Here is a 25281-nt window from a genome sequence, read left to right as displayed (position 1 = left end):
ATTGTACCATCTAAACCATTGTGAAATACATTTTCCATAAGCAACATACTGTATTTTCAGCTGTTTGACGCTGGTGTTCAAAACCAAGAGTAAAAAAATACAAGAACAAAACACAAGCACTGGAAGCATAGAAATAGCACACATGGAACAGATCTAGCGTTTCTTAGACTTGCTTTGAATGAGAATGACAGATATTTAACTCACATTTGTATGTGAATTTGGACACATATTGCAGCTTTAAATGGTGAAAAAACGATTGGAACCATTTCAGTCTTTGACCGCTAGGTGTTATGGGTATTATGACACGACCACTGCGGGGCTCAATTTCCATATTTTTTTAGATTTGGTTCTAAAAAAGAAAACAATTTAAACTAGCTTGCTGGCCAAGCAGAGTGTATAGTTAGTATTATTATGGATAGCAGTATAACAAAAAAAGTGAAGGTGGCATAAAAGTGAAGGGGGCATATTTATCTACCATACCAACCATCCATTATTAATACAAAACCAAAAAGAACACAGTTGGACACTAATTTACTACAATAACGTATACTAACTATAGTAGCGGTAGCTAGCTTACTGACCTATGCACAGTCCAGGGTCAAGCAGCCATACATACCGCGTGACTTTTTTTAAGTGTAAATTAATTTGGCTACCTTGCATCTAACAAACTGTTGTTGTAAGATATCATTGCATACGTTCATCTAACGAGAATTGTTTTAAACAATACCTTTCTGGTTATCCAGCTGTGTCCTATCATAAGACGAAGCCTACACAACCTTCCATTTTCTCTTCTCCTCCACTGTGAGAGTTTTGTTCTCGCTCTCGCGGTTGAAATAAATCTGTCGCGAGAAGTTTGGTGTACGCTGGATATATGATGCAGTGCTCGCGAGGTCAATTGATGGCGCAGGTGTGAGAGGTTAAATGTTTTTATTCTCACATATTTCAGTGATACTTCTATATAAACCCTACCTGGACAGCAGATGCAACTTATGACAAACACTTTTTGCAAGAGGCTCAAGAGTATAGCTACAAAAAAGCAAGTTAGTACAAAATCTGCCTTCTCTGCTCAAACAGTAGCCTGCCAAGAAGTCCTAATCCTCCTTCCATTTGCCCTTAAATGCAACAATCCCTTACTTTGAATTTGAGCACACCAACAAATTACATTTACTACATTAAACCAAAGCTTGTCATGTTTACTTAGCCAAACCAGTTCCCAGTAGTCCACCAGGTGGCAACAAAGCCCACTTATGCCAATAAAATACTTTAAAAAAACATTGGTCAGACCGGTTTAATTTTTTTTCTTAAAGACATTAACAATCCATTTACTATATGTACAATATGTAAACAAGAGAATATATGACAAACAAAGGGGTAAATAAACATGCTCATAATAATATACAGTCAGTCACTTTTGCTGTTACCCTCCAAAAACACTATCATGGTCGAAAGTCATTCTGGAGTAGGCTTGCATTGTTAATGAATAACCAAACCATTGAAGGTTGATGAGACAAATAGTTCTGACAGAATCTGAACAGAGGGTCCAGGTGACATTCATATAAAGTCTTACAATGCATTTAAATAAAATGATTTCCAGAGCTGAGCCGTTTCAAAACATTTGGAAAGTGATTTTCATTCACAAACAGTACTTAAAAATAAAAAAAAATCTCATATGCTTGTCATAGCACTATAAATATTGTCCATGTGTCTTATTACAAAAACTTTGTACAGTTTTAACCTTTTTATAGTTTTTATACATCACAGTTTATTAAAATCTATGTATACACTGAGGAACTACGATATATGAGTATGAAACAATAACGTACACACGGGGGGGGTGATTACCAACTTAATGCTATCCCTTTGAATGAAATGTCTGTGTATACTGTTCATGGATTTTCAAATACACCCTTGTCAACTCCTTACAAAATGATGAAACTTTTAAACCGCATTGACAATACCTTTTAAACCACATTAACAATGTAGAATCATTTACATTTGAGATTGTTTGGGTGTACCAAAAAGGGCTGGCACAGTAATGTGCTCGGTTTCACTTCTGGTGGCAAATAACTATAAAGACTTGTGGTATATTTTAAAGAGCAGCATCACAGGTTTCAAGTTTAAGATTGTTGTAAGAACACACAAAACATTGATGTCTGATCTTTTGATGTACTTTCCTGTAGATAACTAGCGTTAGGATAGATGGTAAGAGGGATATAAAAATAGGATGAAAAGAGGAAAGAAAGAGTTCAAATGTATACAGACTGAAGTTTGATATCCAGATGAACTAGTCACAAGGACAAGGTAAGTGAATCCTCCAGTCTAGCACAGACTTTGAGGAGGATGAAGGATGGCTTAAAACATCGGATCACGAGGCAGACGTTGAACAAAACACGGGACAGGGGATGAGTCAGCTGAATCACAGAGGAGCAGGACTTTATGCAAGGAGTGTCCTTGGCGTTTTAAAGCCCTAAGCCTGGCTAGGAGAGGGTGAGGGTGTCTGGTGGTTTTGATACCTCTGTGGTCTTTCATACGGAGATTCGCTGGACATTCCCAGATTAGTTGGTCGCAAAAAGGCTTGGTTTATTGGATCTGTCTCTTTGCAACAGATACATACATTTTACAGACTGCAGGATTGTAGAGTAAAAATGTGTGTGTGTGTGCAGTGTAGTGGTTAGGGCACAGTAACACTGGCACTGTCCTTGCTCTTGTCCACACAGCAGGTAGGAGAGGGCCCTTTGTCTGTGGCAGCAGATCCTGTACCAGAAGGGGTCTGGGCACTGGAGGAGTGACCTGGTGGTTTGGCTGAAGGGTCAGAGGTAGACTCCGCCTCTGGTTCCTGCTGAGAAGCTGTTGCTGTAGGAACAGAGGGAGGCAAACATGAAACATAAGTTCAGATTGTATTTTATTTTACTGAGAGAGAGCTAAAGAGAGTGTGTAATGTGTATGGCATGTTGGTGCCTGAAGTTTTAGTGCACAGGCACTTCCTTCTATGCATTCGTGCAAATTACGTTGCTTGTGTATGTAATACCTGACTGTGTGCAGGACTTCATGTGTTCTGGCCAGTGGGCTTGCTGGCAGGGGTAGTCACAGTAGCTGGTGTTCCAGCAGCAGTAGAATATGGCCTCCTTCCTGCAGTTGGCACACCACTGCTTTTTCTTGGTGTCATCCACCGCCTGCTGTTTCTCCACCTCCATCTGCTTCTTCACCTCCGCCACCAGGCGCTCCCTCTCCTGCTCCAGACTCTGTCTCATCTCCGCCATAGTCAGTTCTACACGGCACACATAGACATTTAGAGAACAATATAATTCACAGTATATTGAAAAGAATGAATGTAACGATGCATGTTTTATGATTACAACACAGGAATTGAATGAGTATATTATACATACAGCTATAATGCATACACTTGCATTATTAAGATGTCAGAAAACACAGATATGAAGTCCATCTCATACATACATGAATTGGCTGACACAGACTGGTTGGCTGAAGTCGTGCGTTTTGATTCTGTACGGTCAGATTGCGAGCAACAATGACAAGAACCTGTCATGTGGGGAATCGTAGGTGGCTTTCAGCTAGTTTTATCTTGTTGTTGATACCATGTCTTGTTTTGAGGTGCTTTGACTGACTTCATGTCAATGTGAATATGGCTCAAATTTACTAGCCAGCTAACCAACCAACAACTCTAACAATGTACAGTACCGGCCCGCCACAAGGAATCGCTAGAGCAAGGAAATCCCATCCGGCCAAACCCTCCCCTAACCCGGACGACGCTGGGCCAATTGTGCGCCGCCTCATGGGTCTCCCGGTCATGGCCGGCTGTGACACAGCCTGGGATCGAACCCAGGTCTGTAGTGACGCCTCAAGTAGTGACGCCTTGTCTGTTTTGCCCCATAGTTGCGCACACAACGCTTTTGTTGCTAAACAACCAACCAGTCTATAGACAAACATATATATATATATATATATAATGATAACAACCTAAAAGAGGTGCATATTTGTAAGGAACAAGTGCAACAAACCAAGATTGTGCTTCATCTCTGAAAGCTCTTGCTGATGTAGCCACTGAAGTTTCTCAATCTCTATCCTCAGCCGCCGGATCTGTGCAAAAATATTCAACAGTTGTCACAAAGCAGTGAGACAGGGGAGAGAGAGGTTGATCTATTTTATGGACTCAACCAAAAGTCTGTTCACCGTAGCCCTCACCTCTGCGATTGTGTTTCCTGAAGTGCTTTTGGAAAGGTCGTTGTAGATTTCTGTCATCGTTCCTTTTATCGTTTCCATCATCTGAAAAGTTCCGGTGAGATTATTACAACTAACAGATTGATGTCAGACAGGTAACTTTCCAGATCAATAAAACACAAATATAATCTGTGAATCTATAAACTTCCCTCTGTAAAGTACATTCATTCTGTGTGAAGCAGGCATATAGCATCTTGCTGACTCACTTTGTTGGTGTACTTTGCTATGTCAGCTGCCACATCTGCTGAAGCTGTGGGGATCTGAAAGTCTCCTGCCAGGTAAGACGAGGAGGAGGAGGCACCAGAGGTGACCAAGGTGACTGATGAGGTGGAGGTCTGGGGACCATCTTTCTGTTGCACGGCTGCAAAACACAGAAGAGGGAAAAGGAATGAAAATAAACATTCAATAGCTCATATTAACTAAGATGAGATGAATGTGTGTAAAGAATTTGGGGAGTTGTGAGTTTCTATGTACCTTTTGCTGCTTGTCTGGTCTGGTAGCGCATACTGGAAGATGCCGGCAACTGCTGCTGTGACTGGAGCTGCTGTGGGCTGCGTGTCTGTGCCTGGGTCTGCGTCGGCACCTGGACCGGAACAGGAACCTGTGTTTGTGTTGGCGTAGACGGCTGCTCCTCCTGCTGCTGCTGCCGCTGCACCTTCTGCATGTGCCACTTCTGGGACGACGTCTGGAACTTGTTGGCTGGGTTCCACACCACCGTACGCTGCACTGCCTGAGCCGTCTCTTTGGGCAGCAGAGGGCGCTGTTTCTTCACTGCCGAGGCGGCGGAGGAGAGGGTGGGGGCAGAGGTGGGGGCTGGAGAGGGGGTGGTGCTGAGGGCCGTGTTGGGCTGACCAGAGCCTGTGCTGGAGGGCAGGTTGAGTGGAGGGTTGATGAGTGGCTGACTGGGGTCTTTGAGGTTGGACAAAGTGGCAGAGGCTGGAGAGGGTGTCACCGCGGCAGGGAATTTTCCTGGTCGGAGAAGAAATGACACTGATTAAATAACAGAACAATCACGTGTTTTCCTCCTTTCTGCTGAGCCTTTAGGCCTCAGTCTCTTACAAATGTCTGATACAAAGCAACTAGGGTGGACAAATCAAATGAAACAAGACAATAACTGAACCCTCACCTTCCAGCTTGGTGCCAAGGGGCTCCTTCATGGCCTTAGCGACTACAGCCCCTGGCTCCCTCCTGGCCTTACGGTCGCGACCCCCCTGTTCATCCCCCAGGTCAATAACCAGCTCCCTCTCCGAGTCGGAGTCCTGGTCTGGGCCAGCAAGGGTCCGGGGTGCGCCTGCCCTCCCCTCTGGGGCCTTGGGCATGTCTGTGGGGGGCTGAGTCTGGGGCGTCCTAGGCTTCTCCTGGGAGTCTCTCTCTGGGCCATTGATGCCCTGTCTGTCTTTGAGCAGGGCTTCAGAGTTTTTTTTATCCCTGGTCTCTGTGACTGCCTCCTTGTCCTCTCCCTGTGCGCTCGCCTTGTGCCTCTTCCTTGACTCCCTCTCTGCTTTGTCCTTGTCGTCATGGGTGGCGCTCTTCTGTCTGTGCTCCTCATCACTAAGGTACTCGCTGTCGCTGGAGTCAGACTTTTCGGAATCCTCTGAGTCACTGTGTTCCACGCCCTTATACACGTCCTCAGAGATCCCATCAATGCCTGCACAAGGACAAAGAAACAATACATAGTGTTTTTCTTTATTTTTACATTGTAGAATAATAGTGAAGACATCAAAACTATGAAATAACACATATGGAATCAAATGAGTATTGACTAAATCAAAATATATTTCATATTTTAGATTCTTCAAAGTAGCCACCCTTTGCCTTGATGACAGCTTTGCACACTCTTGGCATTCTCTCAACTAGCTTCATGAATGCATTTCAATTAACAGTTGTGCATTGTTAAAAGTTAATTTGTGGAATTTCTCTCCTTCTTATTGCATTTGAGCCAATCAGTTGTGTTGTGACAAGGTAGGGGTGGTATACCTATTTGGTAAAAGACCAAGTCCATATTATGGCAAGAACAGATCAAATAAGCAAAGGGAAACGACAGTCCTTCAGGACAATGACCCAACACACCTCCAGGATGTGTAAGGGCTATTTGACCAAGAAGGAGAGTGATGGAGTGCTGCATCAGATGACCTGGCCTCCACAATCATCCAACCTCAACCCAATTGAGATGGTTTGGGATGAGTTGGACCGCAAAGTTAAGGAAAAGCAGCCAACAATTGCTCAGCATATGTAGGACCTCCTTAAAGACTGTTGGAAAGGCATTCCAGTTGAAGCTGGTTGAGAAAATGCCAAGAGTGTGCAAAGCTGTCATCAAGGCAAAGGGTGGCTACTTTGAAGAATCTGAAATATAAAATATATTTTGATTAACACTTTTTTGGTTACTACATGATTCCATATGTGTTATTTTATAGTTTTGATGTCTTCACTATTATTCTTCAATGTAGAAAATAGTTACCATAAAGAAAAACCCTTGAAAGAGTAGGTGTGTCCAAACTTTTGACTGGTACTGTACAGTGGGGAGAACAAGTATTTGATACACTGCCGATTTTGCAGGTTTTCCTACTTACAAAGCATGTAGAGGTCTGTAATTTTTATCATAGGTACACTTCAACTATGAGAGACGGAATCTAAAACAAAAATCCAGAAAATCACATTGTATGATTTTTAAGTAATTAATTTGCATTTTATTGCATGACATAAGTATTTGATACATCAGAAAAGCAGAACTTAATATTTGGTACAGAAACCTTTGTTTGCAATTACAGAGATCATACGTTTCCTGTAGTTCTTGACTAGGTTTGCACACACTGCAGCAGGGATTTTGGCCCACTCCTCCCTACAGATCTTCTCCAGATCCTTCAGGTTTCGGGGCTGTCGCTGGGCAATACGGACTTTCAGCTCCCTCCAAAGATTTTCTATTGGGTTCAGGTCTGGAGACTGGCTAGGCCACTCCAGGACCTTGAGATGCTTCTTACGGAGCCACTCCTTAGTTGCCATGGCTGTGTGCTTCGTGTCGTTGTCATGCTGGAAGACCCAGCCACGACCCATCTTCAATGCTCTTACTGAGGGAAGGAGGTTGTTGGCCAAGATCTCGCGATACATGGCCCCATCCATCCTCCCCTCAATACGGTGCAGTCGTCCTGTCCCCTTTGCAGAAAAGCATCCCCAAAGAATGATGTTTCCACCTCCATGCTTCACGGTTGGGATGGTGTTCTTGGGGTTGTACTCATACTTCTTCTTCCTCCAAACACGGCGAGTGGAGTTAGACCAAAAAGCTCTATTTTTGTCTCATCAGACCACATGACCTTCTCCCATTCCTCCTCTGGATCATCCAGATGGTCATTGGCAAACTTCAGACGGGCCTGGACATGCACTGGCTTAAGCAGGGGGACCTTGCGTGCGCTGCAGGATTTTAATCCATGACGGCGTAGTGTGTTACTAATGGTTTTCTTTGAGACTGTGGTCCCAGCTCTCTTCAGGTCATTGACCAGGTCCTGCCGTGTAGTTCTGGGCTGATCCCTCACCTTCCTCATGATCATTGATGCCCCACGAGGTGAAATCTTGCATGGAGCCCCAGACCGAGGGTGATTGACCGTCATCTTGAACTTCTTCCATTTTCTAATAATTGCGCCAACAGTTGTTTCCTTCTCACCAAGCTGCTTGCCTATTGTCCTGTAGCCCATCCCAGCCTTGTGCAGGTCTACAATTTTATCCCTGATGTCCTTACACAGCTCTCTGGTCTTGGCCATTGTGGAGAGGTTGGAATCTGTTTGATTGAGTGTGTGGACAGGTGTCTTTTATACAGGTAACGAGTTCAAACAGGTGCAGTTAATACAGGTAATGAGTGGAGAACAGGAGGGCTTCTTAAAGAAAAACTAACAGGTCTGTGAGAGCCGGAATTCTTACTGGTTGGTAGGTGATCAAATACTTATGTCATGCAATAAAATGCAAATTAATTATTTAAAAATCATACAATGTGATTTTCTGGATTTTTGTTTTAGATTCCGTCTCTCACAGTTGAAGTGTACCTATGATAAAAATGACAGACCTCTACATGCTTTGTAAGTAGGAAAACCTGCAAAATCGGCAGTGTATCAAATACTTGTTCTCCCCACTGTATATGTATCATATGTCATGAGCATATCATTTATAGGCCTTGAGACACAATTCATGAATGGTTTGTGAGTGTACCGAGTTGGGCCTTGCAGCTCTCGATGGTCTTGTCCAGGCTCCTGATTGGTCTCTTGGGGGCGGTGGTGAGGAGTGATGACCCCTGTTGTTGTTGTTGTTGCTGCTGCTGCTGCTGTACTGCCTCACTGAGCTCCTTCAGGTCCATCTCAGCCTTCACACGATCTGTGGCAAATGACACTCGAACTCAACACACAACCGAAACATAACCCCTAACCAAACACACAGCACAAGACAAGGTGCTACAGGAGGAGGAGAGGTTAGATGGGACCCACCCAGGTTGAGATTGAGGATGCTGCCTGTGCCCGGGGCCCTCTCCTGCTTGGGCACCAGACCAGGGGAGAATGGCTTGGGGCTGCCCGTCAAGCTGCCTGCATGGCCCATCTTCACTGACCCAGGGGACGCTGTGGCCAGAACACATAACACTTTAACCGCCACAAATGGTTTGAGTCTTGATCCCAACCCATGTTTTGACTGTGACTATTCTGTAGATAATACCCCTGTGTTAGTTAGTCGTATGATGTGTTAGAGAGTCAGGAGCATGTTAATTACCGGTGTAGTCCATAGACTCCTCCCCAGCACTGTAGTGGAATGGGGGGTTCCTGGGCCCTCTCTCCATCCCATCCTGCTCCACGTCAGACCCCGTGTGTACAGAGGAGTTGGTGCTCATGGGAGAGCGAGGCATGTCCGTCAGAGAGATCCTCCGCCCCATCCCGCTCGACAGAGAGCTCTTGCCCAGGAGCATCTTGGGAGACGCGGTCATGTCGAAGTTGAAGCGCATCTTGTCGGGTTTCTCCATCTTCACGGCCCCTGCCCCGGGGTTGGCTGGATCCAGCAGCATCTGGAGCTGGTTGTTGGGCGTGAAGGGGGTGCGGAAGGGGGCGTAGTTAAACACCCCAAACTTCTTGCGGATGTTCTCCACGTAGACCTCCATCTCCTGCATGGCACTGTTGAAGATGCTCTTGGTCTTCTTCACAGAGAAGGGAATCTCCTTGGACATGAGGTAGCAGTTGTTGATGGGAACCCACGCCCTACAGGAGAAAAAAAAAAGACAGACTTGTTAGGAGTAGGATAAGCATAGAACTACTTCAGAGGAGTCCAAGTAAAAACGATGAAAAGTCCCTTCCCATCCTCTCCTTTCATCCAACGGCAAGGCTCACCTGTCATGCTGTCCGAAGAAGCGTGCGTCCACCTGTCCGTCTTTCTCCCGCAGTGCTTTGGCTGGCCAGAAGGGGAAGCCCTTCAGCTTGGCCCACACCAGGGGGTGGGTATGACCCTAAGAGGGGAGGCACACCAGGGGAAAGGTCCGATAAGACAGCATAAAACCAGACAGTGGAATAAGATTCGCAAAGACTTTCCTGTGCTCTAAAGAGTGTTTTTGAGATTTCAAATATGACATTTAGGCTAGTCTACATTTGTCTTCGGGACAAACCTAATTGTGACCCCAAGTCACATAGTATGTGGAAGGACAAAAAGTTACATTTACATCTATTCAAAATGTTCATTGCAAAAGACGGTGAGGAAACGTTTGTCTTACACATGGCTCGCAAAACCAGTTGTCCCTCTTTTGGCACGAGGACAGGTAGCACTCTGGACAGACCTCGATTTCATTCATCTGAAACAGACAGCAGTTTCCACATCACTGAAATGGCCATTTTACACATGGGAGGGAGAAAACAAAAATCACAACCCAGGCTGGCATTTTAGTCATCGTGTAAAAATGACTCACTTCATGTTCACAGATCTTCACAACGACTTTTGCTGTTGCTGTTAGTTTGTGATTACCTGCAACAAAACCAAAAGACAGAAAAGCATGTTCGTAAAAGCCAAGTTGTTGATCTCCAAAACAAGTAGCAGTACAGAAAGGAAACGGTGTTAAGCAGGTGTTTGTGACCTACCACCATTGTAGATGATGCAGTTGTGCAATATCCATTTCATGTCAGCCAAGAAGGCTTCCGTGCAGCCATACATTTTCTTTTTCATATTCTACAAATATAGCAGAGAAAAATGTACAGTATTAGATGACACCATTTCGACTTCAGTTGAATTCACTTATGGCATGTAGTCGCTCTAGATAAAAGCGCCTGCGAAATGACAAATGGGAATGTAACGGTACCTTCTCCAGTGTTGCGAGGTCCATAGCATGGAATATGTACTCGGCATAGTCAGGGTGCTGCTCCAGAGACACAGGCTTCCAGAAGGGCTCAGTCTGCCCAGAGAGGAAACAGTCACAGGCATCAGTTCTCATAAACACACCATTCAACCAAAAGCCCTCTCTGACTCACAGTGGGCACCTGGAGGATGTCAAAAGAACTATCAATGTCAATGAACGACTCGGTACTGGTACTCCCTGTATATAGCCATGTTATTTTCTACTAGCTATTGTTATTCGTTATTCACTGTGTACTTATTCCTTGAGTCACTATTTCAACAACAAAAAATGTATCTTTAACTCTGCATTGTTGGAAAAGGACACGTTAAGTAAGCATTTCACTGTTAGTCTATGCCGGTTGTTCACTAAGAATGTGACACACAAAATGTGATTTAAAAATGTGATTTGAACTTACCCCTGGCTGTTTCATCTTCTGGAGGGCAAACTTCAGCAGGTATGAGAGCTGATCTATCGTTAGCATGGTCATGGCTTTGCTCTGTGTCTCTATGCACTCTGCTACTGTGATTTTCTGGAAACATTTTAAAAAGTCAGGGCAAAGTACCAATGACAAACAGTAGCTGGTAAAACCAAAAGGGATACTATACCAAGCACAGGGACTGGGCTAACCCACAACAGTCTGCTAGGCTGGCTATTAACTATGCATCTGTGTTATGATCTATAGGAGACAAAAGTACTAGTCCTCATAGCAGCGAAATCCATTTACAGAGGGAAGATATAGATCCTGCCCACTTTATGTTTGCCCTCCAAACAGGCTTGGGCTCGATTCCATTTCAATTCGAGACTTAAAATGTGCCATGTCTATTATCCTTTTTATAGAATAATACACTATGAAAGTCACACGTCATTTTCCAGGAAGAAGCCTTGTAGTTTTTGAACTTTTGTAGGCTTTTTGAATGGTCTTCAAATGGGGAAAAACGTAGCGCAATGGTCTTCAGCGCAATAATTGGCAGAAGTAAACTCATCCACAAACACAAATATTATTTTATACATATCTTAAAATGACCGCGTTTTCACGAATTGTATGATATCATCGTCAAAACCACTCAAAAGGTTAGGGAACTGACCCCGGAAGTATGGGTATAAGTATTTTTACATTATTTACTTGAAATTAAGAATTGAAATTGACCCAAGCCTGCCTCCAACCCCATCACCTGACACCAAAAGAGCAAGCGGATATTAAGCTAGTGCTAAAGCGAAAAGGTGCCGGGGAACACTCCCACAACATGCGCACGTATATACACCTACGCGGCACACACACAAGCGAGTACCTCACACTCTGGACAGAACCAGTCGCCCTCGGGCTCTGCTGGCAGTTTGAGGCACTTGGCATGGTACACCCTCGGGCAGAGCTCACAGCAGAGCACCTGGCCCTCGCGGTGGCACAGCCAACAGTAGAAGTCATTCCTGCCGTCCTGCGGTACAACATCAACAGGGTCTGTGGTGAGTGATGGCTGCTTCACATAGTAAAAGGGACCATGTCTTAGCTCTGACTGAAATGCGGCAAGAGAAACAGGGGGCGGGTTTCAAAACACACGCAGAAAACAAACACAAAAGGTGCAGTGCAACAGAACACAGAGAGAAATACACAGTGGCAAGTAAGGCAGGGTAATAAGCAAGCAGGCACCAAAACACAAGACTGTTTTGGTTGGTCTCGTCAATATCAATGTAGGTCTGTCTATAAGATAGTAATTATCTATAGCAGAAGTTTGTGTTTTTGTCATCTGTTTATGTCGTCACAGACTAAATGCAATTTGATTGTTGACTTTACCTGGTGGACCAATAATCAGCCTTGTGTTGGATATCATGATTGACACCTCATTAACCCACATCAGCCAATCAGTGAACAAGACAATACTAGTCAGCAGATATCTATGTCACTGTTCAGAACATGCAACTGTTTCATTTGTCAGCGGAACTGAATTCAAAGGTTTTGGCTTGGGGTTTAATTGTGTCATGCATGTAAAACAAAGCATTCACAACAAATGGGAATAACTGTGCAAAAATATAAAATATTTGGCAAGCATACAATAATATGCATTAATATCTATTCTTTCCCAAAAGGCTGTTTAGGTTTAGAAAAGTAATTCAGTTATTCCACTCTATAAACAGTTATGATTACCAATCATCAGAGCAATGATTTTAACATTTAATCATCAATACATGATACACAAACATCTATGTTTTTGATATGAACTAATGCAAACCTGGTGGCATAATACGTTGTGAACAGACGCTAGGGCTGTGCGATAACGCCTAAAACTCATATCTAAATGTTTTCTAACTTATGGGCGATTCACAAAATATATCTAGATTTTTTTATTTTTTATGTTTTCTCTAAATAAGCTTTGTTGTACAATTTAAAGGTAAAATACACTGCATTTAAAAACAGCCATCAATAATCTATTGAATTCAGAGCTTGTGAAATTATAACTAGGATGAATATATTCCTTCCACGACCATAAGAGCCAGTTATAACTGTATTAAAATAGTTAATAAATCACTGATCTGGCTTTCAGGTCTGTCTAGAAAAATGCCATTTTTGTTACAAATTTAAAATCAGAAGCATGCATAATGCACATTCACTAATAATGTAGCAGGCATTGTAGAAAATTGACACCGGCCTCATGAACAAACTCTCAAGTACAAGCCCACGTGCTAGTGAGTAGGCAGCAAATACTTATATTTCAAGTTTAGCCAACTTGGATCTAGGTATAATTCCACAAGCTCTGAATTCAGCTAAAAAGGCAAAACAGTTGAATTGTTATGAACCCAAGCTGCTGTCCGTCTCCAACTGTTTGAACAGCATGAGTGGCCCTACCTTATTTCTCAGAATGAGAACAAGTTGCCAATTCCTTATATGCTTATTGCACATTTATAAAAACACAAGACTAAACGGCTAGTATAAGAATCTTTATTTGACTAAAATGTTGCTGGCGATATGTGGTACGGGTAATGCGCGCGCGACAAACTGAGCATTCATTTTCCAGAATGAATGTTCATTGGTACATCTGTTTTAGTAGTGTCTGACTGCTTGAAATTTGAGGAGTTGAAACAAACAGCGTAGGGTTCGAAAGGTTAACTTCTCCTACATTAGAGTAAAATAATGTCTTAATGTGTTTCCGTGTCCATATAACCCATTCTGTTGGACCAAAGGGCTCCCGAGTGGCGCAGCGGTCTAAGGCACTGCATCTCAGTGCTAGAGGCGTCACTACAGACCCTGGTTCGATTCCAGGCTGTTTCACAACCGGCTGTGATTGGGAGTCCCATAGGGCAGGGCACAATTGGCCCAGCGTCGTCCGGGTTAGGGTTTGGCCGGCGTAGGCCGTCATTGTAATTAAGCATTTGTTGTTAACTGACTTGCCTAGTTAAATAAAGGTAAAATAAAAATGCAAATAGCGCTTTGAAACCGTTTGTCAGAGTGGAAGAAGTGATCTCTCATTTTTGTTGTTGTGAATGGTAGGGGAGGGGCTTGGGAGAAAGAGGCGAAGTGAGAGGTATCACTCTTGCCTAAATCTGTCCAAAATAAGCCCAATGCGTTTCTATGCGCTTATTTTGAACCTAACTTGTCGCCTGCCTTCCCACCTTTGGGACAACGACTCCCATTGTTAGGGCAGAGACATGAGCATCTCGTTATTATATACAGATTTCTGGTGTAAATGGGAAGGTGTACAGTACAGAAGGAGTGAATGAGACGAGACCAAAAAGACAACATGAGAACAAGCGGACATAAAACGCTCATTAAAAATATATCGCCCAGCCGTAACAGGCGCACACACACACACACATCCCTACACACACACACCGCTGCGCACACACACACATCTGCACACACACACCTGCATTCAAACACAAACACACACACACACACCTGGTCTTTGTTGTTGCTATGGACGGCTCCAGGTTTCTTCTTCTTCTTCAGGGGGCTGGGGGAGGTGTCTGAGGGGGAGTGGCCATTGGAGGAGTGGGTGGGGCTGGACACCTTCCTCTTCTGAGCCACCAGCGCCCGCTCTGCTGACCCAGGGTCAGACACTAGTGGCCAAAGTAGAGGGGAGACCAGGTCACCATATATACAACACGGAACAAGAGTAGCAGCTTATTAATGGGTTCCACGTTGCGTCACGATATGGTTTTGATTGTTCGTTTTAGGACTGCTGCCTAACTGAGCATTCTATTCAATGCGTCCTCATTGGGCACCGATGAAGATTTGGTCTAAAGTGCATTACTGTGTCTAAAGGCGGCAAATAATTAGTTGGAAAACCTTTTGTCATTATTTTGAGGTAGCCAGATTGACTTTAGATGCAGTATAATGTTAGCTAGCTAGCTAAGATTGAAGGGAGACACAGATTTTAGCTAGCTAACGTTAGCATTGCTCGTTCATTTGACAAACTTTGCTTGCTAATGACAACATTGCCATCTGTCTAAAGTAAATTGACAACTTGATGATGGCAAAGTTGATTCCTACTAAATATGTGCCTACTTTAGCAATGTCATCGTATTCTTAAGACCCTATAAGTGTAATTTAGACAAAACAGTCATTAGCCCCCGTCAAACTTTTGCGCATTAATATGGCTGCAGCATCTGTAGAACGTTGATAGCAATGGCAGAGGGGCAACTCATGAATATGAGGCTTAGAAGAAGGAGAGACTAGACACCTGGCATGAAAGACTAGAGAGGCAGAGACACTCCCAGTCTCAGGCCAGTCTACACAACAATGACCGGCTCTATCTTCTTCAGTACTACTCAACTAATCTTTCCTCAGACGGGGATAAGAGTCATTGTGAAGGTCAAAGTCAGTGTAAAGCCCAGACCTTTCTGTTGTTAGCAGAACCCCATCACTGTGAGACTAAATACAGTAGTGCTTGCCCAGGGATACCGACCAGATAAGAGATTTTGGCCACCAAACCTTACCGCTTGGTTTCTCAATCTGGCAACAAATGTCATATGATAAGTTAACATCTGAACATCGTTGCTACGCCAACATGGCAACCACATTCCAAGAGAAGTGTGTTCGGGCCCTGTGACAAGTGATCCCATGTGAAGGATGACTCCTTCACCAATCCCTGAGGCAGTGTTGCTCCATTACAGTGATCTGATATTAACTCATTGGCAGAATGGTTGCTCAGTGTAGCTCAATGAGATTCACAACAAACATGTTTGAATGTAAGATCAAGACTAAAAGAAGAATACTAGAATAAGCGGTCGTCTCAAAACACAGTAACATTTGTCTTAGTACGCAAGGCCTTGTTCTTACCTTTGGATCGCACGGACACATCCATCCCCTCTACCCCCTCGGACTCGGTCTTTACCTCCTCCTCAGCCAGACTGCGCAGAGCGAGGGCACGGAGACAAAAAGAAAGGGAGAGTCAGTCACAAACGGTGTTCACGAACGAAATCCTGCCACACAGTAAACAAGTGGAACACCACCTAAGGCAGGACCCCAGAGGACAAAGTCACCAGAGTTTCCATTGCTGTTTCCTCATGCCTGCTTTAATGAGAAACATCAATAGGTTAACAATGTTAGGCTACCAAATCTAAGGTGCAACCCGACGTGTCACAAAATGTACTTGGACCTCAGAACCATGGCCTTCATGATCACCATGTCTTCCTACGCGTGTCTATAATCATTGGTCATCACAGTCAGATAAACTTGGGTGTTTGTGTTCCATGGGGTGCCACTGGAGAGGATCTCCATGGCAACAAGTCCTCTTGATTCAGCTGGGCCACAACTCGTGCCTCAGCACAACAAACAAGGCCACCCAACAGAGAGTAGGCTGTGTGCTCCTGTCCTCCAGGAGACAACGGAGAGACAAGGGCTTCAGTCCTGATGAGGGCCATGCATTGACGAGTTTGTTTGCGTCTCACTTTGCCCACCTACCTACATTCAAGACGCTCTTTCTGTCCAACGCAAGTTTGTTCAAAAGCGGAATGCCTTGAAAACAATGATTCCGAAAACACAAACAATTGCATAGGCTATGTCACGCAAGGATTTGCACCTTCAAAATGGACGGTGAATCACAGAAAATTGCCTCAGACAGTCATGGATGAGAGAGTGTCAAGCGAAGGTGCTTCTTGGTAGCCACTCAAACCCCAGCTCTAACAACAGGTGTCCCTAAAGGCTGTTTAGCCTATTCCTAGAAACCCACTGCACCAGATCACTTTAGTAAGCTTTACTGAGTCAACCTTGGTCTTATTGGCTAACTACAGGGTTTTTACCTGTTACATAGGTCTGTTAACTAGCCTAAACATCATGTTCTGAACAGCCCAAACAATAAATCAGATTTCCACAGCAAATCATATCAATTTATAAAAAAATATTATTTTTTTTAAAATAGAGCTTCTTTCATTCAAAGAAATGCCCAAATCAAAGCCTGTAGCTTTTTCTGTCTCTGGTTCCGCTCTCATCTCATTTCCTCTCAGGAAGAAAGAGGAGGAGAAGAAAGGGGGGGGGTCCTTGGTGATGAATGGGGTTCTTTGAGAGTTCAGCCCCTCCTTTGTCAGTGCCACTGAGGGCCTCGTTCCAAGGATGTAGTCCCATTCATCGTCCTCTTAAAGAAAATCCTCCTCGGGAATGGACCCACCACAGGACACACGCTGAACCAGTTCAGGCTCTTAGCCCTGGTGGCTCCTGGTAGAGGTGGATGTGGCAGTGGGCAAAGAACGTCTAGGTACAGGTAGCCTAACAGGCAAATATCCAGCACTAGCTAGATAGAAAAACAACCTTTGGACAAGGTTCAAGAAGTGGTCACATGGGAAAGTTTTGAATGAGATTAGAGTTGATCTATTCTTAAGAATCCACATCCATCACAGTCATTGATCTAAAAGGGAAAAAAGGACTGAGTAGAAAAAGGAGACAGCACAATGCTCCAGAGCTGAGGGCAGCCATTGATGAGCCCAAGCATGACTACCACTGTAAAAGAGGCCATTAACTAAATATACTAAACCAATAGAGCCACCCCCATTAACACACACTGTAAACCTTGATGTCCTGCTCGTCAAACCAAGTCCGTGACATTGATCATTCATAAACCCAACGGGGGAAAGTCTCAATCAATGATCACCAGGTTAAATCGCCACTATCAAAACGACTGTCGCATCAAATAATCCCTAATGTCATTTGGATAATGAAAGAAGATTAAGAAGACACAAAAAGGAAGAAAAATACAAATAATCCAGCATATGAGCCTTTTCTTGTTTAGACACGCCGCTGACAGATATCCCCCTACAGGGCCTTGCTGTTCTGGACACAGAGAGCGAACAAACAAAACGAGGCCCACATGAAAGAGAGCTAATGTTAGCCAACTCTCTGTGCTACGTGTGCTAGCAGCGAGAGCACTGTGAGATGACAGAGTACTGTTAGCATGCAGCCCAGCAGTGAGCCAAGGTTTACACTCTTTTATTCACTCAAAAATAGGCTCACTGAGCAGCCAGCGTGACATAATAACCACCTGATCATGTAGCTTCTGACTAGGCAGATAGTTTCTCTCTCTCAACTGGTCATCCTATGTTCTTCCAGAGGGCATTTCAGACCAGGAGCAGTATTCCAGAAACATGCCAGAACAGATAGCAGAAAAATCTTCAGGATCTGGGAATATTCCAGATGAGCAAAATTCAGGATAACATTGATAAACACCCACCCTCCGCAAGGAGGAATGCCTGATAAAAGAAAGAAAAAAACACACACACACTGACTCTGTGCCTTGAGATTCCACTGGCTCCTCAGAGAGACAGTCGAGCAGAGGCAGAGCAGGGTTCTCTCGTCACAGAAAATGGAGGCCACAGCCGGCTCCCCTCCCCCCTCTCACACATCCCCCACACAGACCGAGGCTCCAGTCACAGGCACTGGCACCCCCCCCCCCCCACCACCACACACACACACACAAACACAGGAGGACCAGGAGATCCGTGGAGATTACAGTTCAACATCCAAACATCAAAACACAGTTAAGCCAAACCACGTTTGCTTCAGAGTACAGAGAGAGGGAGACATAGATGAGAGACAGATGGAGAGCGAGAGGGATAGAAGATAAATCCAGCTAATTGGAGATCACTCTTATCCATTTTACCCCCCCCCCCCGTCTTCAGTCTCGACTTCATTGAACGCACTGCTGTCGAAGAATAATTAGGCTTAATAATAAGAAGGGGGAAGACACTATGAGACTAAAGACAGATCTGACAAACCTATGCTGTATCCCTGAGGAGAATACACTGTTTTGGTCTCATGCAACACAGTGGTGTCTCATGTGAGCGAGGGTCTGGGTTCCTGATTAAAAACCTGCTATCCTGCTCTGTAAGTGGTGCCATAAAAGCAGGGTGGTTTTGTTGTATGCTTTGAGTTGGTAATGTGTCCTTGAATCCACTGAGAACCAGTATTGTTGATAGAGAAACAACCTGGCACCCTCTTCAACCTGCAGCCCCTGTCCTCCAGAGAGAAGACTGACTCTGAGAGACATAACAAGATACAAACAATACCATCAAGGTTAAATGTACTGTTCCCTCAAGACAATATGAAACAACTCGTTTTAGGTACAGAAATAGGTGCCAGGCTTTTGCCTTCTTTTTCATACTATAAGATTCATTATACACATGATTCAATTTTGTCTGAATTTCTTAACCGAATAACATGTTCTTCAACAGAGATAATTGAAGTGTGGTAGCATACCTTGTGATATAGCACAGAATATGCAAGAAAATCCTTCAGCCTGGTTTTTACATTGGGCTGGAAGGGACGAAACAAAGATGGCTGTGGAATTTTCCAGAAGGCCCCTGCTCTCCCTGTGCTGCCGCACTCACAGCGATTTTCAAGCTTTAACCTCAGCTGCTGCTGTAATTGGCTGCAGGATCTGGAGGGCGGGACAGGATTGGTCGGCTGTGCTATGCCATATGGCTCCCTGTGTGCAGGCTTCCCTCTTCCTTAAAAACATTTTCTGCTGCAATGCAGAGATTCCCCTTGCATTAAAACAGTGTAATTTCCCCTCGGCTTAGAAGGTTGTCTGTTTTGAGCGTGACTGAGTGAACCGGGTAGAGGCTTTAGAAGAGGGATGAGTTGTTCTTTGTGGTTGAGAGGCAGTAAATCACAATTTACGAGCAATGTTGCCTCAGCAAACCCCCAGCGACCCCAGACGATCGTCTAAAGATAACCTGTCACCAGATTACTAACATACCCACTAACATAACACTAACAGAGCACGGCATGAATTTATACACGTCTCCAAGCTCACCTAAATGTCAATGACTGTTCAAAATTAATTTTATTCCGGTGTGTTGGATCACGTTTGTTTTCGGTTTTGTCCATGAAAGTGTATTTAACATAAATCACATTAAAAAAGGAGAACGCTAACGTAATGGCGGTTGATGTGCCATTCGCATAATGAAGCATGCTTGTGTAGAGCTATACCAAGATGGTTGAGAGTAAGGAACGTAGAACCCCCCCCCCGTACAGATTACAAAGCAAAAAGCTTAGAAACTATAATCTAGGTTTGACACTGAAGGTTAGGCTTTTGCTCATCATTTTTTCAAAGTGAAATGTGCATTTTAAGATCTGCTGTGCCATGGTAACTTATTACACATTTAGAACCTATGAATTACTTTCTGATTCATTCAAATGAATCACTCCTAGGCACTATTTGAAAACAAGTAGGGGGCTAGTTATTCATTGTGATGAATTATTTGAACTAAGAACCATAAAGTAATTTCCAATTCAAACACCAGTGGAAACAGTACTATAAAATAAAGTACTACCAAAAAAGATTCTTGTGAATTGAGAGCCAGCTATGCAGTTTCACTTACCTACTTACAAAGGGAGATAGGATTCTCTTGAACCAAGTATTACAGAAACGTCAAACCAGGCATTTAAATGAAGCAGCAGATCAATGGTGTTTTTGTCTCTACAGCTATAAATAGGTGAGTGAGGCCCGAGCGGTGCCAAGGAGGGGAAGAGAAAACAAGCACGCAAATACGGACAAATATGAGTCGAGCTGAAGACAAACACAACCTCACGCATACGAAATACACGCAATCAACAATCACAACAACAAAAAATGAAGAGCTTCTCTGGTAGTTTATATCTGTGATGACAAGAGCAGAGCTTCACACAAAATGGCCACTGTTTGAGGGGCACAGAGCAGAGGAAGCAGCTTTACATGGATGAGTGCTACAGAGTCAACGTAGCACAGGCCTGTAAACTTGAGGCCTTGGGCCTCTCCGTATGCCAACTAGCTTCAAAACAACTAGCCTACACAGGGCTATTAATGTGTAGACTCTATTAATGTGTAGAGGAAGAATAAAATAAATGTTCAATTGACAGGCTGAAATTCAAGAACTCCCCTCAGACACCATTTTTGGTTGGGACAATGAATGAACTCTGAGGACCCTGTGTGAGTTCTGATGCGGGTGAGACTGGAGAGGCATTTAGCCTCATGCGACAGGCATTCACTGCCTTGTTTGTACTTGCATCAAATGATGAAGAATTATGATCATATCTGCAGAGAAAATCATTACATTCACCCCCCCCCACACCTCTCACTGTAAGCAACCAGTGTTCAGTTAGCCATCAGCCCCTTCCTAAAGACCCCCCATGGTCCCTCTAACAGGCACATCTGTTGCCCTCACGTCCATTCTCTCTGGCCTGGCATGACACACTAGATCACAAAAACAGGCAATCTGCTTACAAAAGATACATAACACCCCCCCCCCATCCCTCCACCACACTAACCCTTTTTCTGCCACCCATCCCCCATCATCTCTGACTCTGCCATGACACACAACTAGGCTGGCGCAGCAGAGAGGAGAAAAGAGAGTGCACACTTGGATCTCACTCTCTTTAGCATTGTAAAAATAAAAAAAAGCCATGGAAAACAAGGATTTGCCATGGCCCACTGCATGGCAGTCTGGATGTCTTGGGCACACGTGACCCTGCTACACAGAGAGAGAGCAGGGGTGAGTCCTTATCCACCCCCCCCCCCCATTTCAGCTCTCTATGGAGCAGGGGCCTTGTGAGGCCTAACCCGCCCACAAAGCTCCCCTACTCCTTTGGGAAAGCAATCTGTGATTTTCAGGTATTCACATTTAGATTTGCACAACAGTCACACAACAGAGAAGGAGAAAGGAATGTTGTAATTAGTCAAAATAAAGACAGGGCTTACCTCTGTGGATGCATGGCTGCCTGACACACTGTTATGTCAACACTTATAAAACATGGAGGACACTCAGCCCGGGAAGGCTCCTCTCTTCAGGCAAGGCGATCAGGCCCGTCTGATGGTAGCCAGGCCCTGACTGGCCCCTTTCTTACAAGCGGGATGTAAGGCCGCATCCGATTGGCCGAAGCATTTCCTGAGTAATTATCTTTGTTCAGCGCAGGCAGGAGCAGCTCTGAGTGCGGGAGAGACAGGGAGAGAAAAAAAAGAGAGAAAGCTAGGCCCTAATTACAAAATAACACATTTAACTGCATTTCTGTGACCTAAAGAACACACATAACAATGTAATACCATTACCTAAGGTTGCATCTGATGCACGTTGTGTTATTTTCATGGATAATATATTAGAAATGTCAGCATGTAGAAAATGAAAAAAGGACAACAGGGCTGCTCTGCTGTAGCCTCCATTTTTGTAGAGAAGGCCTTTGTCTAAACCCCTCCCTCCTCCTCAACTGTCTTCAGGCAAGCGAGAGAGGGCACACGGTTCTTCACCAAAACAACTACAACCAAGGTTAGAAGAAATTGCACACCATATAGAATGTAGACCAGGGAATCTGTCCCTATAACATTAGTGGAATTAAAAATAACTAAATGGTAAATCCATATTATATAAAAATTAGGATTAACATAAAAGGAAACATGTTAAAAATATTCTGTAATAAATATAATACAAAAGGCTATATATGGGCTTGTTCCAAAATAAAAGTATAGCTGTTATGTACACTATTTCATATGATGGGAGACAATGATCTGCTAATAGCGTTTAAAAAATGTTGGTGGAAAAATAATAATTTCATAATTAATAAATCATCAGGCCAAAAAGCATTATTTTAAAGTACAGGCCAAATAGACAAAGTGAAACATGCAAGTGGGCCTCCTCAAAATGAAAGTCCCATATTGTTTTTGCTAAAATTCAGTTTAGAAAATAAATATATAAAATCGCTTATTTTGGGGCTGTGTGTATGTTTGTTGTAGGGATATCCCAGCTGTGTAATATTCTATTTTGTGGATGGTTATTGTTTTGGAGTATTCTATAAGGCCTAATCCATAACATATAGGCAGGCCTAGGCTAGTTAATTTCTGGTCCTACAATTGAGGTTGGAAATGGTGCGTAATACATTAGAAAAGTTGGGGAAAGGGATGGCATTTTGTAATGCCAGACCCAAGAAGGTTACAGTGTGTGCATGTAGGTGTGTTCCAAGAAACCTCCCGCTTGCATCATGTGCTTTGTGAAATCATCAATAATTCACTATACCTAGGTAACAGCCCGTCTGTTATTGTTCGTGATCTCAGACAGGAGTTTGTCAATTAGAGTAGGTTTTAAATAGCCAACCAGGCCACACTCACAACACAGAGGTTACAGCAATGGTAACACTCTGTGCTTGTAACTTTGATTACCATTCACTGTGCCTTCGCCATTTGCCCCCATTCCTTGCCACAGGGACGGCTTGTGAATAGAAAAGTGATTATATCTATACAAAGGAAATGTTGTTGTGAGCACAGGATGTGTGCTTGGTGGAGAAGTGGGGCCTGAAGAACACAGAGGTCATTGGTTTTATAACAAACACATGTGCAATGCTGTCCTCTAGTGAATACATGGGGAAAAGCGACAGTCAGGCTATTAAATACAGGTTCAGGCGCCCCTATCCCTTTTTTATTTAACCTCTCTTTAACTAGGCAAGTCAGTTAAGAACACATTCTTATTTACAATGACGGCCTAGGAACAGTGGGTTAACTGCCTTGTTCAGGGGCAGAACAACAGATTTTTTACCTTGTCAGCTCGGGGGTTCAACCTTCCGGTTACTAGTCCAATGCTCTAACCACTAGGCTACCTGCCGCCCCAAAACCCTCACTGTTTCACCATTGCCACCGCTGACTCTTCCCTGATGTCTCTGTATGAATACGTGTCACTGGTTAAGTGCTAAATGTTACTTTAGTCGCCTTGCCTAATTTGACAGCTGTCTAGCCTAGATAAATAAAGATGTATGCTCCTCTGAACAATTTATGCTCTATGTTGCCTAAAAGGACAACTGTTTGGCCAGATGGTTATAGCTCTGAGCCTTTTGCTACGTGCTCTTTTTGGGGATCTAGGCCAGGTTACAGTGAACACTTGTTTGACAAATTTGTATGGCAAATGTTGTTGAAAGGGTTAGGCCTACTTTGATTGGTTATAAATCAGCTCATACTCCTGGTCCCTTGACCATTGTGTAATGTTCCTGGAACAGTTAGGAGTTAGCTAGGTTTAAAAAGTGAAGTGTACAGAAAAAGTCATCCATCACTGTACTACCACTACAGGGACATGATGACATGCAGACATTGAGATATCTGATTTCTGGCATTTGTACAACTGATAAGGCGAAGCCAAATCATGCCATAACAACTCATATCGATATGGTTTGACAACCTATACTAAAATAAATATGTTGCACAACGTTGTTATTCTTGAATGTGAGGGCTGGGGTCAGGAGGTCAGGCATGGCTGAATAAGTGACAGGCCAGGGTGAAAGGCATTAACAGTAGGGTGAGACTATATTGTTGCTAGCTAGGTTGTTTCATTTTGTCTATCTACAGTACTTAAATATACTTTACACTTGCAAAGTGTAGCTAGCTAACTATATCAAACTGGATTTACCACAACTTTCTTTGCGTTCAGTGGGCTCTGCTGGATAGCAAGTTAGCTAGTTAGCCTAACGCGTTACTGTACCTAACTAGCTAATAACAACAGTTTCCCGGTTCACATTGTAAAATATGCCGATTTTAAACGCTTTATGTTACTAAAACTAAAGGAATACATGGTCTTTCATGTAAAACAATCAATACGTACCCGGAAATGAAGACAGCTATAGAACAATATTTATGACTGGACAGAATGAAAAATGTCTTGGAGGTAACGTTTTCCCCACATAGTCTCTAAACATTCTGTACAGTCTTTGGTATCCCCTTCGTTGCTTCAACATTGAAAAATCTCAAATGCATACTTCTCGCGTCTTCTCTCATCGTCTCCTTCTCAAAAGCCATTGGATGAAAAGCCAAAGGCTCCTCCCCTCTGACCTTCTCATGCAATGGGGTTTTGATAAGGTACGAGGACTATGCAATCATAGAATTAGGAATTAGATTACTTACTATTAATAATTAGATTACTTACACATAATAATCACATAATTAAAAACTTAATGTAATAGGATATCTATGAATGCAATATAGATCTTCCTCCCCATGACTTGGGGTAGGAAGCTTCCCGACACCGCCTCCATCAATTCCCTTGCACGTCATTTGTTCAGCCTAGTGTCAATCATGAGTTCAACGAGGCGGGATTTTCTAGCTACGTCTATGGGCGGTTCGTGTGTAGGAACTGGGTCAGTGCTATCCGAATCCTTTGGACGTCCCTACCCTAAACTTAATTTTACATTTCAAATTCAATGGAGTAGGGACGTCCCAAGGATCCCGGGATAACACGGACCGTAAGAACAGCCGGGAAGAAGC

General features: G+C 43.6%; 1 protein-coding gene across 7 annotated transcripts; it reads right to left on the bottom strand.

The window, feature by feature from the left end:
• Positions 1 to 1270: 1270 nt before the first annotated feature.
• Positions 1271 to 24802, bottom strand: LOC139557129 (MYND-type zinc finger-containing chromatin reader ZMYND8-like). Of its 7 annotated transcripts, none has more exons than XM_071371518.1 (21): positions 24623 to 24802; positions 21748 to 21973; positions 15858 to 15928; positions 14475 to 14635; positions 11875 to 12096; positions 11001 to 11114; positions 10550 to 10642; positions 10332 to 10419; positions 10163 to 10218; positions 9971 to 10048; positions 9594 to 9709; positions 8986 to 9464; positions 8709 to 8837; positions 8437 to 8598; positions 5369 to 5890; positions 4717 to 5211; positions 4449 to 4603; positions 4207 to 4287; positions 4023 to 4101; positions 3029 to 3268; positions 1271 to 2853 (listed from the first exon to the last, which is right to left on the bottom strand). In XM_071371518.1, exons 2-21 carry the CDS (start codon positions 21759 to 21761, stop codon positions 2672 to 2674), a joined length of 3537 nt encoding a protein of 1178 aa, XP_071227619.1. In that variant the 5' UTR covers positions 21762 to 21973; positions 24623 to 24802; the 3' UTR covers positions 1271 to 2671. The 7 variants fall into 7 exon arrangements, with proteins under 7 accessions (XP_071227619.1, XP_071227623.1, XP_071227620.1 ...); XM_071371522.1 differs by having other exon boundaries at positions 11875 to 12018; positions 24623 to 24787; XM_071371519.1 differs by lacking the exon at positions 24623 to 24802 and adding an exon at positions 22096 to 22226.
• Between the last annotated feature and the right edge of the window lie 479 nt (positions 24803 to 25281).

This window comes from Salvelinus alpinus, chromosome 28, assembly GCF_045679555.1.
Source record: "Salvelinus alpinus chromosome 28, SLU_Salpinus.1, whole genome shotgun sequence".
In the NCBI taxonomy this organism is placed as follows: domain Eukaryota; kingdom Metazoa; phylum Chordata; class Actinopteri; order Salmoniformes; family Salmonidae; genus Salvelinus; species Salvelinus alpinus.
Note: the sequence above shows the minus strand (reverse complement) of the source record. Positions and strands in the feature narration are given on the sequence as shown.